Source organism: Ahaetulla prasina, chromosome 4 (genome assembly GCF_028640845.1).
Source record: "Ahaetulla prasina isolate Xishuangbanna chromosome 4, ASM2864084v1, whole genome shotgun sequence".
NCBI classification, from domain to species: Eukaryota; Metazoa; Chordata; class Lepidosauria; order Squamata; family Colubridae; genus Ahaetulla; species Ahaetulla prasina.
Window position 1 is genome coordinate 110,825,483 of NC_080542.1, and position 14,228 is coordinate 110,839,710.

The window sequence follows — 14,228 nt, forward strand, 5'->3', positions numbered from 1 at the left end:
TCCTGCTGCAGGGTTGTCGTGGCACTGGGTCATGACGAGGGCTCGGAGTGGTCCTGTGGGCACATATAATCGCCCAAACTTGAGTAAGTCCTCCTCCAAGGTCCAAGGAGGCGTGGGGCCCACCTCCGCTCTCCTTTGCTGCGACCAGGCGTCCTGGCGCTGCGCCTCGCACCTGGGCCCGCAAGTCCACTGGCTCCGTGCTGCGGCCAAGGCTTCTGCCGCAGCACCGTCCGTGGAGGAAGGGGGTCCTTGGCGCAGAGGTACTCTGGCTTGCGGGACAGGGCATCCGCCCTCCGGTTGTGACCGCTGGGAATGTAGGTCACGCGGAAGTTGAACCGGGCAAAAAACAACGACCACCGCTGGTTCAACTTCCGAGCTGTGGTGAGGTGCTCGAGATTCCGATGGTCCGTTCGGACCTCCACCTGATGTCGGGCCCCCTCCAGATGGTGTCGCCAAGCCTCGAATGCAGCCTTGATAGCCAGCAACTCTTTTTCCCAGATAGTGTAGTTGCGCTCGGAAGGGTTGAGTTTCCGGGAGTAGTAAGCGCAGGGAAAAAGTGTGCCGCCATTCGTCGGAGCCTGTAGCAGCACCGCTCCCAGAGCCACATTGGACGCGTCCGTTTCCACCACAAAAGGCCGGAGCGGGTCGGGATGCCTCAGGACGGGTTCCGTGACGAAGGCTTTCTTGAGGGCTGTGAATGCTTCTTGCTGCGGGGGACCCCACCGGAATGCAACCTTCTTCCTGAGGAGCTGGGTAAGTGGAGCTGTCAGTGTGGCGAAGCTCGGGATGAAGGTCCGGTAGTAGTTGGCGAAGCCCAGTAGGCGCTGAACATCCTTCACCCGACGAGGGGCTTCCCAGCTACACAAAGCTTCTACTTTACATGGGTCCATGGCTATGCCCTCGGGCGAGATGATATGCCGAGGAATTCTATGGAAGTCCGGAAGAAGACGATTTCTCCAGCTTCGCATTGAGTTGTTGCTCCATAGCGTTGCAGAACCAGACTGACGTGTCGAAGGTGGCTTTCCCTGGACCGAGTAAATCAGGATGTCGTCGAGGTAGATAACCACGAACCGATCCAACATGTCTCGAACACGTCGTTCATGAAGTGCTGAAAACGGCGGAGCATTGGTCAACCCAAATGGCATGACAGTGTATTCAGTAGTGTCCGTATCGGGTGCCGAATGCCGTCTTCCATTCGCCTCCTTCTCGTATCCGCACCAGGTTGTAGGCCCCGGAGATCGAGCTTGGTGAAGATCGTGGCCTCCGCAACCTTTCCAGTAGCTCCGGATGAGCGGCAGGGGTAGCGATTCCGCACCGTAATGGCGTTTAGCCGGCGGTAATCACAGCATAGGCGCAAGTCCCTGTCTTCTTCTTCACAAAGAGGACCGGGGCCGAGAGGGACTTTGAAGGCCGGATGAACCCTCGGGCCAGGTTTTTGTCCAGGAAGTCCCTGAGGGCGGCCAACTCGGCCCGACATGGAATACAGGCGCCCACAGGCAGTGGTGCGTTGGGCAGAAGGTCCACGGGCAATCGAGGGCCGGCGCGGGTAGTCGGTCCGCCTCCTTCTCGCTGAACACGCCGGGCGAAGTCCGCCAGCTCAGGAGGCAAGGTGATGGCAGCGTGGGGACGTTCTGGCCGGCACAGGTGTGGCGGATGTGATCGACGCACTGCAGACTCGGGAAAGAGATGGCGCCCGCGACCAGGCCACCTGAGGATCGTGGGTCCAAAGCCAGGCCAACCCAAGGACCAAGGGAAAATGAAGGTCTGCCGTGACATAAAACTGGATCGCCTCCTCATGGTCCCCAATAGCCAGGCGCAAAGGCTGGGTGGCGAATTTAATGGGGCCGGACACCAGTTCTCGTCCATCAATTGTCTCTACCTGCATCGGAGGGTCCACCGGAACCACGGGGACCGCAAACTGGGTCACAAAGGCCTGGTCCATAAAGTTTGTTGTGGCCCCTGAGTCCACCAGCGCATGCGCCTGGAGCCCGTCCGACTGGTTCCCCAACCATATCCGTGTGTCCAGAATCAGATGCCGAGGGGGCCCAGAGTCTCCTTCCGCAACGTCCAGTGGGGGCTTAGTACGTGCCCGACCTAGGGTTTCCCCGAGGTCGGGCCTGCTCCGTTTCCCGATGGGTCACGCTGTGATTCGGGGACCGCCGTGCGTGCCGCCGCTTTCTGGGGCAAGAAGCAGCGGCGGCCGGGCTCCCCACAGTACAGGCACAATCCCCTTGGCGCCCGGTTCCGCCTCCTGGGCTGTTAGGCGAGGTCTGGCCGCTCCCAACTCCATGGGCTCTTCCGCAGCGGTTACAAAACGTGGGCGACCCTGGGTGCTGGTGGTGCAGGAAGTGGGGTGCAGATGTCGACGGAGGGTCCCGGGGTGCGACGGGACGGTCGCCGTTGCAGACGGGCATCGAGGCGGAGACAAAGGCACCAAGTTGTCGAGGGTCCGTGGCGCCCACGCTGGGCCAGCTCGCCTTGCAATTCCTCTGAGAGTCCCTCCTGAACGCCCACCAGCGCTGCATCATTCCAGTCAGAGTCCTGGCACAAAAGACGAAATTTGGCGATGTACTCCTGCAGGGGCGTTTCTTGACGGAGTTCCTTAAGGCGCCTGGTTGCCGCCAGCATTCGAACGGGTCCTCATACATGGTGCGCAGGTGCTGCCAAAACGCTGTTGGTCCGCCAGCAGGGGCTGTCCTGGAGCAAGAGGGCGTGGCCCATCGAGCAGCCGAGCCGGAAAGAAGGTTAATCACGAAGGCCACCTTAGCCCGGTCGCCTGGGAAATCCTCTGGCCTCATAGCCATGTAGAGCTGGCACTGTCCCAAGAAGGTCGGGAACATCTCAGGCTGCCCAGAAAACTTATCCGCACGGTTATCGGGCACTTGCGGCGAGGAGGAGGAGGAGGAGGATGGGGGGCTGCAGGCACATTCCTGGCAGCAAGTTGGCCTGCCAAGTGAGCCACTTGCTGCTGGAGCTGTTGATTAGCCGCTGTAGCTGCTCTAACTGCTGCTGTACCTGCTGCTGATCCATCTTTGGTGGAAGATGTTTTAGTCAGGTCTTGGACAAAATGTTCTGTTTCCCTTCCCCCAATACTCCCAGCAAAGAGTCCGTCAGAGGCCTTCCTTTTTTTTCCTTTTATTTACATAGATACATGTCCTGGCCACGTCTACCCACGGGCCTGCCAAGTTTCTGGAGATAACGAGGAAATTATAGATAAGGCCAGAATTACTCACGAATATATTCTTCCCTCCATGAAATAGTTAGCTCGCGCCAAATTCATTGCTTTGTCCAAGACAAAAAACCAGGAAGTCCCGCCTCCTATTTATAGTCTCTGCAGATGTCACTGCATGACAATTATGACTTGGCTTTGTCCCAACTCTTCCGCTGCTGCGCACGTCGATCAAGTCTTCGTAATCTTGCGTCACTCCAAAACTGCTCTTGGGGCGTTGCCAAATCAGAAGAAGGCCCGGGAGAATCAGGCCGTGCCGGCCCCTCCTCCTCCCTTTGAGTGGGTGCCAGGGAGGGAGAGGGCTCAAGAGAAACAGGGCTTGCCAGGTCTTCTCCCTCATTTTCTGAATCATCCGAGTCCAGGAGTCTGGGTCCAGGAACCTGGGTCACAACAGGTAGTCCTCAAATTATGAATGAAATGGAGCCTGCCATTCCATTTGTAACCCAAGGATTCAGGGGAGTGAATCTCGTACTTTGAATGAAATCACTCCCTCCTTTCAGTCATGCATTCGCTAATCGAATGAGAGGCTCGTTAAGTGCACATGCGGTATTTTAGGATGGAGAAGGCCATGTCGGGGCTGCTATTGATGCAACAGGCCATCTGCCTAAGACCACCCAAGGCCACCCTGACCCACTGAAATACCTCACACTTCCCCCCCAACCTGCCATGCTGGGTCACTTATCTTGTGAAGATCTAGCAAGCAGTCTCCTCTCCAGCCTGTCAGATGTGTGCGCCCCTCTGCAGTTTGGTTCAGGCCTCCGCAGCCTCACCTGCAGATTGTTGGCCAAAAGAGAGCTTCTGAGCAGTGAATCTGCCCCTCCGATGCTCTGTTTGGGCCTCAATGGGCCTCCCTTATCCCATTACACCCTTATCCCGTTACAGGCTGAAATGAAGCTTCTAAGGGCCGGATCCTCCCCTTGGAACCTCCATTTTGGCCTGCAACGGGTCAAGCAAGGCATCTGGTGGCCCAAACGGAGCATTGGAGGGGCAAATTCACCCCTCAGAAGCTCCATTTCAGCCAGCAACATTCAGGACAAATGTTGCAGAGCCATTGCAGTTGTTCATAAAGGCGAACAACTGCCATAGTGCTGCAAGATTCATAGTTTTGGGACTTGTTCACAAATGCTAGGAGGCACTTACCGCATAACTTCGAACGTTTGCTAAGGGAACATTTGTAACCAAGGATTACCTGTACTTGGAATCAATATTCCTTTAGAATTTATCTTGATTAGCTTTAAATTTTAAATTTTGTTTGAATTGGCTTTTATGACCATTATATTACTCAGTGTGGGTTCTTTTTTCTGATAATAATATAATTCTCTGTTTTAGTTCTTGGTTATGAGCTGTCATTTTGGTTCTGATAATGCCCTGCTTTTTTAAGTCAATCATTCATTTTATCTTGGTTGCTGATATGCAAAAAAGATCTTTAAAAACCAAAATCATCTTTCACTTGCCAAAAACCACTGCAATTTTTAGAATCAGTTTCAACTATTTATTTTTCTGTTTTCATAGTTTTAGATCTTGCAAATTATTCAGATCTTTGTTTACTTCTTTCAGTTTTAATTCTAAGAGAATTTTCCAAGTATTTTTTTAAATTTGTTTTTGTTCCTTACTTTCACATCTCAATCTTTGGTAACAATGCAAGCAGCATAATACATTAGTTGATTTGTTTCACAAGTATTAATGCTGAAATGGTTTTCAGGTTAATGTTCTGAAATATCTCAGATAAGAGTCTCCTCTTTGTTTGCTTTAAGACAGGTAGTCTCATTCTTGCTATCAATTCTTACAAGTTTTTAATGACTTTTCCAGCCAATCCTTTTTGCCTTTCAGTTAGTTTTGGTTGCTGGAGCCTGCAAATTGCTGCATTTTCTTGCTTAAGTAGTTCATTTTCTTGCAAATCTTGACTCTCCTTTTCTATTTCTGGCTGACAGATCAAGAAAGCTTTGTCATGCATTTGCAACTACTCAGATTTTTCCAAACCCTGTCCTCTCTCAGTCTACTGTTATTCTTTTCCAGGTAAGTGATCATTACTTCTTTCTTTCTGCTTGAAATCAGCATGAATGTTCATGCTCATGCAAAACAAATAGTAGATGGATCTTTTTGAGGTATTCCTCTAGGTGCTTCTAACAAATGTTAATAATAACTGCTTGAGAAATTGCCTATTTGTTTAGAAATGCCAACACTATACTGTATGACTTTTCTATTTTACAAGGCTTTTCTGCTTTTTAGATCCCATATATGTAGTAGATTTTGTTATAGTTTTTGATTTGATTTTATGGTGCTTTTAGTTACTGTAGGATTTTATGTTGGTGTTTTTAATTTTGACAATCTTAATTTTTATAATAAATATAAAATTTAAACCTAGACATGAAATAGTAAATGTTTTTTTTCATCTGAATATTGGGAACATTTTAATATAAAGGTAATATATTTTACACCTCAGTTGTACCCATAGCAATTGGATTATGGTAGCCATACAACTGCAGTTAATATATAACTTTAGAAATCTTCTTGTGTAAATAGCAGGTGTTTCTTTAATAAGCATACCTGTGTGTTGGGAGGATAATTCATTTGCTGAACAAATTCCTCAGCTGATTTCATGGCAGCTCTCCTCTCATCTGGATTAGCATTTTTACCTTATTAATATAAAGTGATAGTTCACATTACAACAATGAATTCATTAGATAAAAAGAACAATTCAGAAACTTCTTCAGAACTGTTACTGACAGTTCTTTTTAAAAAATATTGCTGAGTCTAAGCTCAATATGATTTTTTGGGGAGCAGCATAACTTCAAATGGCATAATAGAAAAGATTCCAGCAAAAATGGTAGCAATTGATATAATTCACTGATTTAGACAATAAAGTTTGATAAGTGGTAGTTGTAATCAAAAACTTAATTTAATCTGGTCAGGTTTACAGTGTTCTTTATTGATTACAGGAAATAGCTCTATCATAGCTGATTTTTATAGGAGCTTTTTCATACTTGGAAACCTTAAGATGAGTAGATTTTTAACTCCCAGAATCCCACCACCAGCATGTTTAACAATATTGGTAGCATGATGCATGTTTTACACTATCAATGCATTCCAAGACACAAAGAAAAGAACAACAAAAACAATACATACACACAGCACACCTAAGAAAATCTATATTGAATACCGATTTGATGACTTCACAACCCTACCATTTACATGTCCTAAACCAGGGTGTCGTGTCCCACTCCTCCGCTGACGGCTGGGTCCGGGAAATCCGAATCAGGCGTGCCTCTGCAGCTCTGTCCAAAGTCCTAGCAAAGTCCTCAGAGCAGGCAGGAGTCCAGTAAGTGACTTCAGCAAGATAAGTTTGACTTTTTGCCTGACTCAGAGACTGCCAGAAAGTAGCTCCTTTATATAGGCCATGGGGTGTGGCACCATGACTCAGCACTCATTAAGGCCTGCCCCTCCCTTCCCTCTGTAGCCTCCGCCTCTCCAATCTTCTGATGCGAGGGTCACACCAATCAGCTGTTCTTGGGAGTAAACCCTCCTCAGGCTCACCTGCTGTGGAGGAGGGGGAGGGGTCTAGCTGCTCCGTTTGCCTGGGCATGGAGTCAGGGCTGGGGCAGGGAGATTCTCCTTCTGCAGTTTGTGTGGGCATGGAGCCAGGACTGGGACCGGGAGGCATACATTCCTCAGTGTGCGGGAGCAGGTAAGAAGGCCCCGGCTGCTCTGAGGGCGGGCAAGACACAACACTATCCCTCACCGCAGGGCCCTTCCCCCGGGGCTGACGATCGGGATGCGGTCGGGCCGGGTTCTGCTCGTGGAAGGCCCGCACCAGGTCCGGGGCGTGGACGTCGGAGGCATTGACCCAGGTGAACTCGGTCCCGTACCCTTGCCACGCCACCAGGTATTGGAAGCGCCCCTTCAGCCAGCGGGAGTCGCGTATGCTGTGCACCTCGTACTCCTCCGCCCCGTCCTCGTCGACAGCGGCGGGTGGCGCCCGGGCGCCAGAGGGCGACGCCGGGGCCTCAGGGACCAGCAAGGACCGATGGAAGACGGGATGGATCCGCATGGAACGCGGCAGGGTCAATCGGTAGGCCACCGGATTGATGACCGCCTCGACGGGGAACGGACCGATGAACCGGTGGTCCAGTTTCTTCGCCGGCCGGTCGGACGGGAGATGCTTTGTGGAGAGCCACACGCGGTCTCCGACCACCAGTGGGGGTGTTGCCCGTCGGGAACGATCGGCGACCCGCTTGTAGTCCTCCTTGCCCGATTCAGCTGCCGGCGCACCATCTGCTGGATCGCGCAACTCGGAGAGAAAGGACTGTGTCTCGGGAACCGGGAGTCCGGGGCGCCAGAGGAAGAGCGCGGATGGTACCCCAAGTTGGCCAGGAACGGGTGGTCTGGGTGGAGGTGTGTTGGGAGTTGTTGAATGCGAACTCCGCCAGGGACAGGTAATCGCCCAGTTGTCCTGCTGTTGGTTCACGAAGCACTGGAGGTACTGCTCCAGGACGCCGATGATCTTCTCCGTCCCGCCGTCGGTCTCCGGATGGTGCGCCGACGACAGGCACACCTGCACCTCCAATGCGGCCATCAGGCTTTTCCAAAAGCGAGCCGTGGACTGCACCCCACGGTCCGACACCACCCTGTCCGCAGGCCGTGGAGGCGGAAGGCGTGCTGCAAGAAGAGACGGGCCGTCTTGGTGGCGGTGGGCAGCCCGCTGCACGGGATGAAGTGTGCCATCTTGGTGAGCATGTCCACCACCACCAGCACCGTGGTGAACCCGAGGACGGCGGCAGGTCCGTCAGGAAGTCCATGGAAATCGCCCCAGGGTCTGTCAGAGTCGGCAAGGGCTGGAGGAGACCGGGAGGGGCCTCCGTGGCGGCCTTGGCTTGCCGGCACGGCACGCAGGACGTCACATAGGCATGGACATCATGCCGCACCCGGGGCCACCAGAAGGTCCGCGTTACTAGGTTGAGAGTCTTGAAAAACCCGAAATGGCCCTTGGCAGGTTGTCGTGGCACTGGGTCAGGACGAGGACCGGAGCGCCCGTGGGCACATACAACCCCCCCCGGAACTTGAGTACGTCGTCTTCCAATGTCCACGGAGACGTGGGGCCCGCCTCCGCTCGCCGCTGCTGAGACCAGGCGTCTTGGCGCTGCGCCTCTCGCACCCGGGCCCGTAAGTCCACCGGTTCCCGGCGGCGCAAGGCTTCCGCCGGCAGTACAGTCCGTGGAGGAAGAGGGTCTTGGCGCTCAGGTACTCCGGCTTACGGGACAGGCGTCCGCCCTCGGTTGTGGCCACTGGGGATATAGGTGACGCGGAAGTTGAACCGGGCAAGAACAGCGACCACCGGATCTGCCGCTGGTTCAACTTCCGAGCCGTGGTGAGATGTTCGAGGTTCCGATGGTCCGCTCGGACCTCCACCTGATGCCGGGCCCCTCCAGGTGGTGCCGCCACGCCTCGCGGCCTTGATAGCCAGCAACTCCTTTTCCCAGATGGTATAGTTGCGCCGGAAGGGTTGAGCTTCCGCGAGTAGTGCAGCGCGGGGAAAAGAGTGCCGCCATCCGCCGGGGCCTGTAGCAGCACCGCTCCGAGGCGGCGTTGGGCGTCCGTCTCCACCACGAAGGCGGTGCGGGTCGGGATGTCGCAGGATGGGCTCCGTGGCGAAAGCCTTCCTGAGAGCCGTGAAGGCTTCCTCCGCGGGGACCCCACGAACGGACCTTCTTCTGAAGGAGCTGGGTGGCGGAGCCGCCAGCATGGCGAAGCCCGGGATGAAGGTCCGATAGTAATTGGCGGCCCAGCAGCCGCTGGACATCCTTCACCCGACGCGGGCTTCCCAGCTGCTCAGGGCCTCCACCTTGCAGCGGGTCCATGGCGATCCCTCGGGTGAGAGGATGTGCCCGAGAACTCAATGGACGACGGAGGAAAAACACTTCTCCAGCTTGGCGAGAGCTGGTGCTCATGAGCGCTGCAGGACCAGGCGGAGGTGCTGGAGGTGACTTTCCTGGACCGAGTAGACCAGGATGTCGCCCAGGTAGATCACCTAACCGATCCAACATGTCCCGGAACACATCGTTCATAAAATGTTGGAAGACGGCGGGGCGTTGGTCAGCCCGAATGGCATGACCGTGTACTCGTAGTGTCCATACCGGTGCCGAACGCGTCTTCCACTCGTCCCCTTCACGCATCCGCACCAGGTTGTAGGCCCCGGAGGTCGAGCTTGGTAAAGATGGAGGCCTCCGCAGCCGGTCCATCAGCTCCGGGATGGCGGCGGGGTAGCGATTCCGCACCGTGATGGCGTTCAGCCGGCGGTAGTCGCAACACAGGCGCAAATCCCGCCTTCTTTTACGAAGAGGACCGGGGCCGACAGAGGGACTTGGAAGGCGGATGAACCCTCGGGCCAGATTTTTGTCCAGAAAGTCCCTGAGGCGCCAACTCGGCTCGGACATGGAATACAGGCGCCCGTGGCAGCGGGCGCCGGGTTGCAGGTCCACGGGCAGTCGTAGGGGCGGTGCGGGTGGCGGTCCGCCTCCTTTCGCTGAAGGCGTCAGCGAGTCCTGCAGCTCGGGGCACGGCGGCCGGGTGAAGCGTCCTGGCGCGCAGGTGTGGCGGATGGTCGACACACTGCAGGCTGGGAAACGAGATGGCGTTCCGCGACCAGGCCACCTGAGGGTCGTGAGTCCGCAGCCAGGCCAGTCCAAGGATCACCGGGAAGTGGAGGTCCGCCGTCACGTAGAAGCGAATCGCCTCCTCGTGGTCCCCGATGGCGGCGCAAGGCTGCGTGGCGGGTTAATGGGTCCGCCACCAGCTCCCTCCCGTCGATGGTCTCGACGCTCATCGGAGGGTCTACGGAACCAAGGGACACCAAAATGGTCCACGAGGCCCGGTCCATAAAGTTCGTGGTGGCCCCCGAATCCACCAGCGCGTGCACTGGGATCCCCTCCGGCCGGCCACCCACCCACACCCGGGTGTCCAAAATCAGGTGCCGAGGGGGCCCGGGGTCCACGTCGGCCATGTCTGGCTGGGGCTTGGTCCGTGCCGGCCTAGGGTTTCCCTGGGCTGGGCCTGCCCGTTCCCGACTGGCCAGGCCGGGATCGGGACGGGCGTCGTGCTCCGCTTCCTGGGGCATCATGCGGCGCGAAATGGCCGGGCTCCCACAGTACAAGCACAGCCCCTTGGCGCCCGGCTCCGCTCCTGGGCCGTCAGGCCTGGCCGCTCCTAACTCCATGGGCTCCTCGGCGGCCACGGCGCGGGTGGCCGGGGCGGGTCGGCACGGGTCGAGGGAGGCGGCGGTCTTTGACGGTTGCGGGCGGCGACAGGACGGGCGTTGCTGGAGACGGTGTCGAGGCGCAGGCAGAGGGCACCAGGTCACGAGGTCCGCGCGCCTCACCCGAGCCAGCTCGTCCTGGAGCTCTTCGAAGGCCCCTCTTGAACGCGTCCGCTAGTGCCGTGTCGTTCCAGTCCGAATCATGGCACAGCAACCGGAATTCGCGATGTAATCCCGGGCGGGGCCTTGTTGGATCTCTCCGAGGCGCCAGGCAGCCGTCTGGGCCCGCACAGGGTCTTCATACATCAGGCGTGGTTGCCCCAGAACCCTGGTAGTCCGCCAGCAAGGGGCTGTCCCTGAGCACCAAGGCGTGGCCCACTCAGCCTGGCCAGACAACAGGTTCATCACGAAGGCCACCCTGGCCCGGTCATCTGGAAAGTCCCCGGCCGCATTGCCATGTAGGTCTGGCACTGGGCCATGAAGGCCGGGAACATCTCCATCCGTCCTGAGAACTTCTCCGGCACGGTACGGGCTGTAGCGCTGAGGAGGAGGAGGAGGAGGAGGTTGGACTGCTGGGGCATTCCCAGCAGCCAGTTGAGCAGTCAGCTGGGCGACTTGCTGTTGCAGTTGCTGGTTGTCTGTTTGTAGCTGCTGCACAATCAGCGCCAGCTGTTGCAGATCCATCTTGTAGATGTGTGGGGGGGCAGGCAAGATGTCGTGTCCCACTCCTCCGCTGACGGCTGGGTCCGGGAAATCCGAATCAGGCGTGCCTCTGCAGCTCTGCCTAAAGTCCTAGGAAAGTCCTCAGAGCAGGCAGGAGACCAGTAAGTGACTTCAGCAAGATAAGTTTGACTTTTTGCCTGACTCAGAGACTGCCAGAAAGTAGCTCCTTTATATAGGCCATGGGGTGTGGCACCATGACTCAGCACTCATTAAGGCCTGCCCCTCCCTTCCCTCTGTAGCCTCCGCCTCTCCAATCTTCTGATGCGAGGGTCACACCAATCAGCTGTTCTTGGGAGTAAACCCTCCTCAGGCTCACCTGCTGTGGAGGAGGGGGAGGGGTCTAGCTGCTCCGTTTGCCTGGGCATGGAGTCAGGGCTGGGGCAGGGAGATTCTCCTTCTGCAGTTTGTGTGGGCATGGAGCCAGGACTGGGACCGGGAGGCATACATTCCTCAGTGTGCGGGAGCAGGTAAGAAGGCCCCGGCTGCTCTGAGGGCGGGCAAGACACAACACAGGGGTTGGCAACCTTAAACACTCAAAGAGCCACTTGGACCCATTTCCTACAGAAAAAAACACACCGGGAGACACATGTGTGTGGCCAGTCATATGATCCCCCTTAGCCACGCCTACCCAGCCACAAAACCATTCTCTATGTCTCTCTCCCCCTCTCCCACCTCTTTCTGTATCTATGTCTCTCACTCTCCCTATCTCCCCCTCTCTATGTATCACTCTTTATGAGTCTATTATTATTATTATTATTATTATTTAAATTTTTATACCGCCCTTCTCCCGAAGGACTCAGGGCGGTTCACAGCCAGGTAAAAATACACAATGATACAGTATAAATACAATTAAAATACAATTAAAAAACTTATTAAATTGGCCAAGATTAAAAATTTAGGATAAAAACCCATTAAAAACCCATAAATTTAAAACTAACCCAGTCCAGCGCAGATGAATAAGTGAGTTTTAAGCTCGCGACGAAAGGTTCGGAGGTCCGGAAGTTGACGGAGTCCTGGGGGGAGTTCGTTCCAGAGGGCGGGAGCCCCCACAGAGAAGGCCCTTCCCCTGGGCGTCGCCAGACGACACTGTCGCGCCGACGGCACCCTGAGGAGTCCCTCTCTGTGAGAGCGCACGGGTCGGTGAGAGGTATTCGGTAACAGCAGGCGGTCCCGTAAATAGCCCGGCCCAATGCCATGGAGCGCTTTGAAGACGTTCACCAACACCTTGAAGCGCACCCGGAAGGCCACAGGTAGCCAGTGCAGCCTGCGCAGGATAGGTGTCACACGGGAGCCACGAGGGGCTCCCTCTATCACCCGCGCAGCTGCATTCTGGACTAACTGTAGCCTCCGGATGCCCCTCAAGGGGATCCCCATGTAGAGACCATTGCAGTAATCCAGACGAGACGTCACAAGGGCGTGAGTGACTGTGCACAAGGCCCGGTGTTGACGGGGGGGCAGAGGTCGACCCCGCGGCGCCTCACTTGTGGGGTGCCGCAGGGGTCGATTCTCTCGCCCCTTCTGTTCAACATCTATATGAAGCCGCTGGGTGAGATCATCAGTGGCTTCGGTGTGAGGTACCAGCTGTACGCTGTACGCTGATGACACCCAGCTGTACTTTTCCACACCGGGCCACCCCAATGAAGCTATCGAAGTGCTGTCCCGGTGTTTGGAAGCCGTACGGGTCTGGATGGGGAGAAACAGGCTCAAGCTCAATCCCTCCAAGACGGAGTGGCTGTGGATGCCGGCATCCCGGTACAGTCAGCTGAGTCCGCGGCTGACTGTCGGGGGCGAGTCATTGGCCCCGATGGGAAGGGTGCGTAATTTGGGCGTTCTCCTGGATGCACGGCTGTCTTTTGAAGATCATTTGACGGCCGTCTCCAGGAGAGCTTTCCACCAGGTTCGCCTGGTGCGCCAGTTGCGCCCCTTTCTAGACCGGGATGCCTTGTGCACAGTCACTCACGCCCTTGTGACGTCTCGTCTGGACTACTGCAATGCTCTCTACATGGGGCTCCCCTTGAAGGGCATCCGGAGGCTGCAGTTGGTCCAGAATGCAGCTGCGCGGGTGATAGAGGGAGCCCCTCGTGGCTCCCGAGTGACACCTATCCTGCGCAGGCTGCACTGGCTACCTGTGGCCTTCCGGGTGCGCTTCAAGGTGTTGGTGAACGTCTTTAAAGCGCTCCATGGCATAGGGCCGGGTTACTTACGGGACCGCCTGCTGCTACCGAATACCTCTCACCGACCCGTGCGCTCTCACAGAGAGGGACTCCTCAGGGTGCCGTCGGCGCGACAGTGTCGTCTGGCGACACCCAGGGGAAGGGCCTTCTCTGTGGGGGCCCCCGCCCTCTGGAACGAGCTCCCCCCAGGACTTCGTCAACTTCCGGACCTCCGAACCTTTCGCCGCGAGCTCAAAACTTACTTATTTATCTGCGCTGGACTGGGTTAGTTTTTTAAGTTATGGGTTTTTAATGGTGATTTTATAGTTTAGGGTTTTATATCGGTCGTTTGACCGTTTTTAATTTTAAATTGGCCGGTTAAATATTTCATTTTAAATGTATTTTAAATTTATTGTGTATCTATGTGTTTTAATAAGGCTGTACACCGCCCTGAGTCCTTCGGGAGAAGGGCGGTCTAGAAATCTAATTAATAAATAATAAATAATAAATCCCGGTCTAGAAAGGGGCGCAACTGGCGCACCAGGCGAACCTGGTGGAAAGCTCTCCTGGAGACGGCCGTCAGGTGGTCCTCAAAAGACAGCCGTTCATCCAGGAGAACGCCCAAGTTGCGCACCCTCTCCATCGGGGCCAATGACTCGCTCCCAACAGTCAGCCGTGGACTCAGCTGACTGTACCGGGATGCCGGCATCCACAGCCACTCCGTCTTGGAGGGATTGAGCTTGAGCCTGTTTCTCCCCATCCAGACCCGTACGGCTTCCAAACACTGGGACAGCACTTCGATAGCTTCATTGGGGTGGCCCGGTGTGGAAAAGTACAGCTGGGTGTCATCAGCGTACAGCTGGTACCTCACACC

At 55.5% G+C, this 14,228-nt stretch overlaps 1 protein-coding gene across 3 annotated transcripts in view; it reads right to left on the minus strand.

Moving 5' to 3' along the window:
• Positions 1-14,228, minus strand: part of SCIN (scinderin) — an 80,838-nt gene that overhangs the window by 25,471 nt on the left and 41,139 nt on the right. For all 3 annotated transcript variants that reach the window (XM_058183269.1, XM_058183268.1, XM_058183267.1), the window contains one exon: positions 5,777-5,865. In XM_058183269.1, coding sequence (XP_058039252.1) covers positions 5,777-5,865 — 89 coding nt within the window. The remainder of the gene's footprint in view (positions 1-5,776; positions 5,866-14,228) is intronic.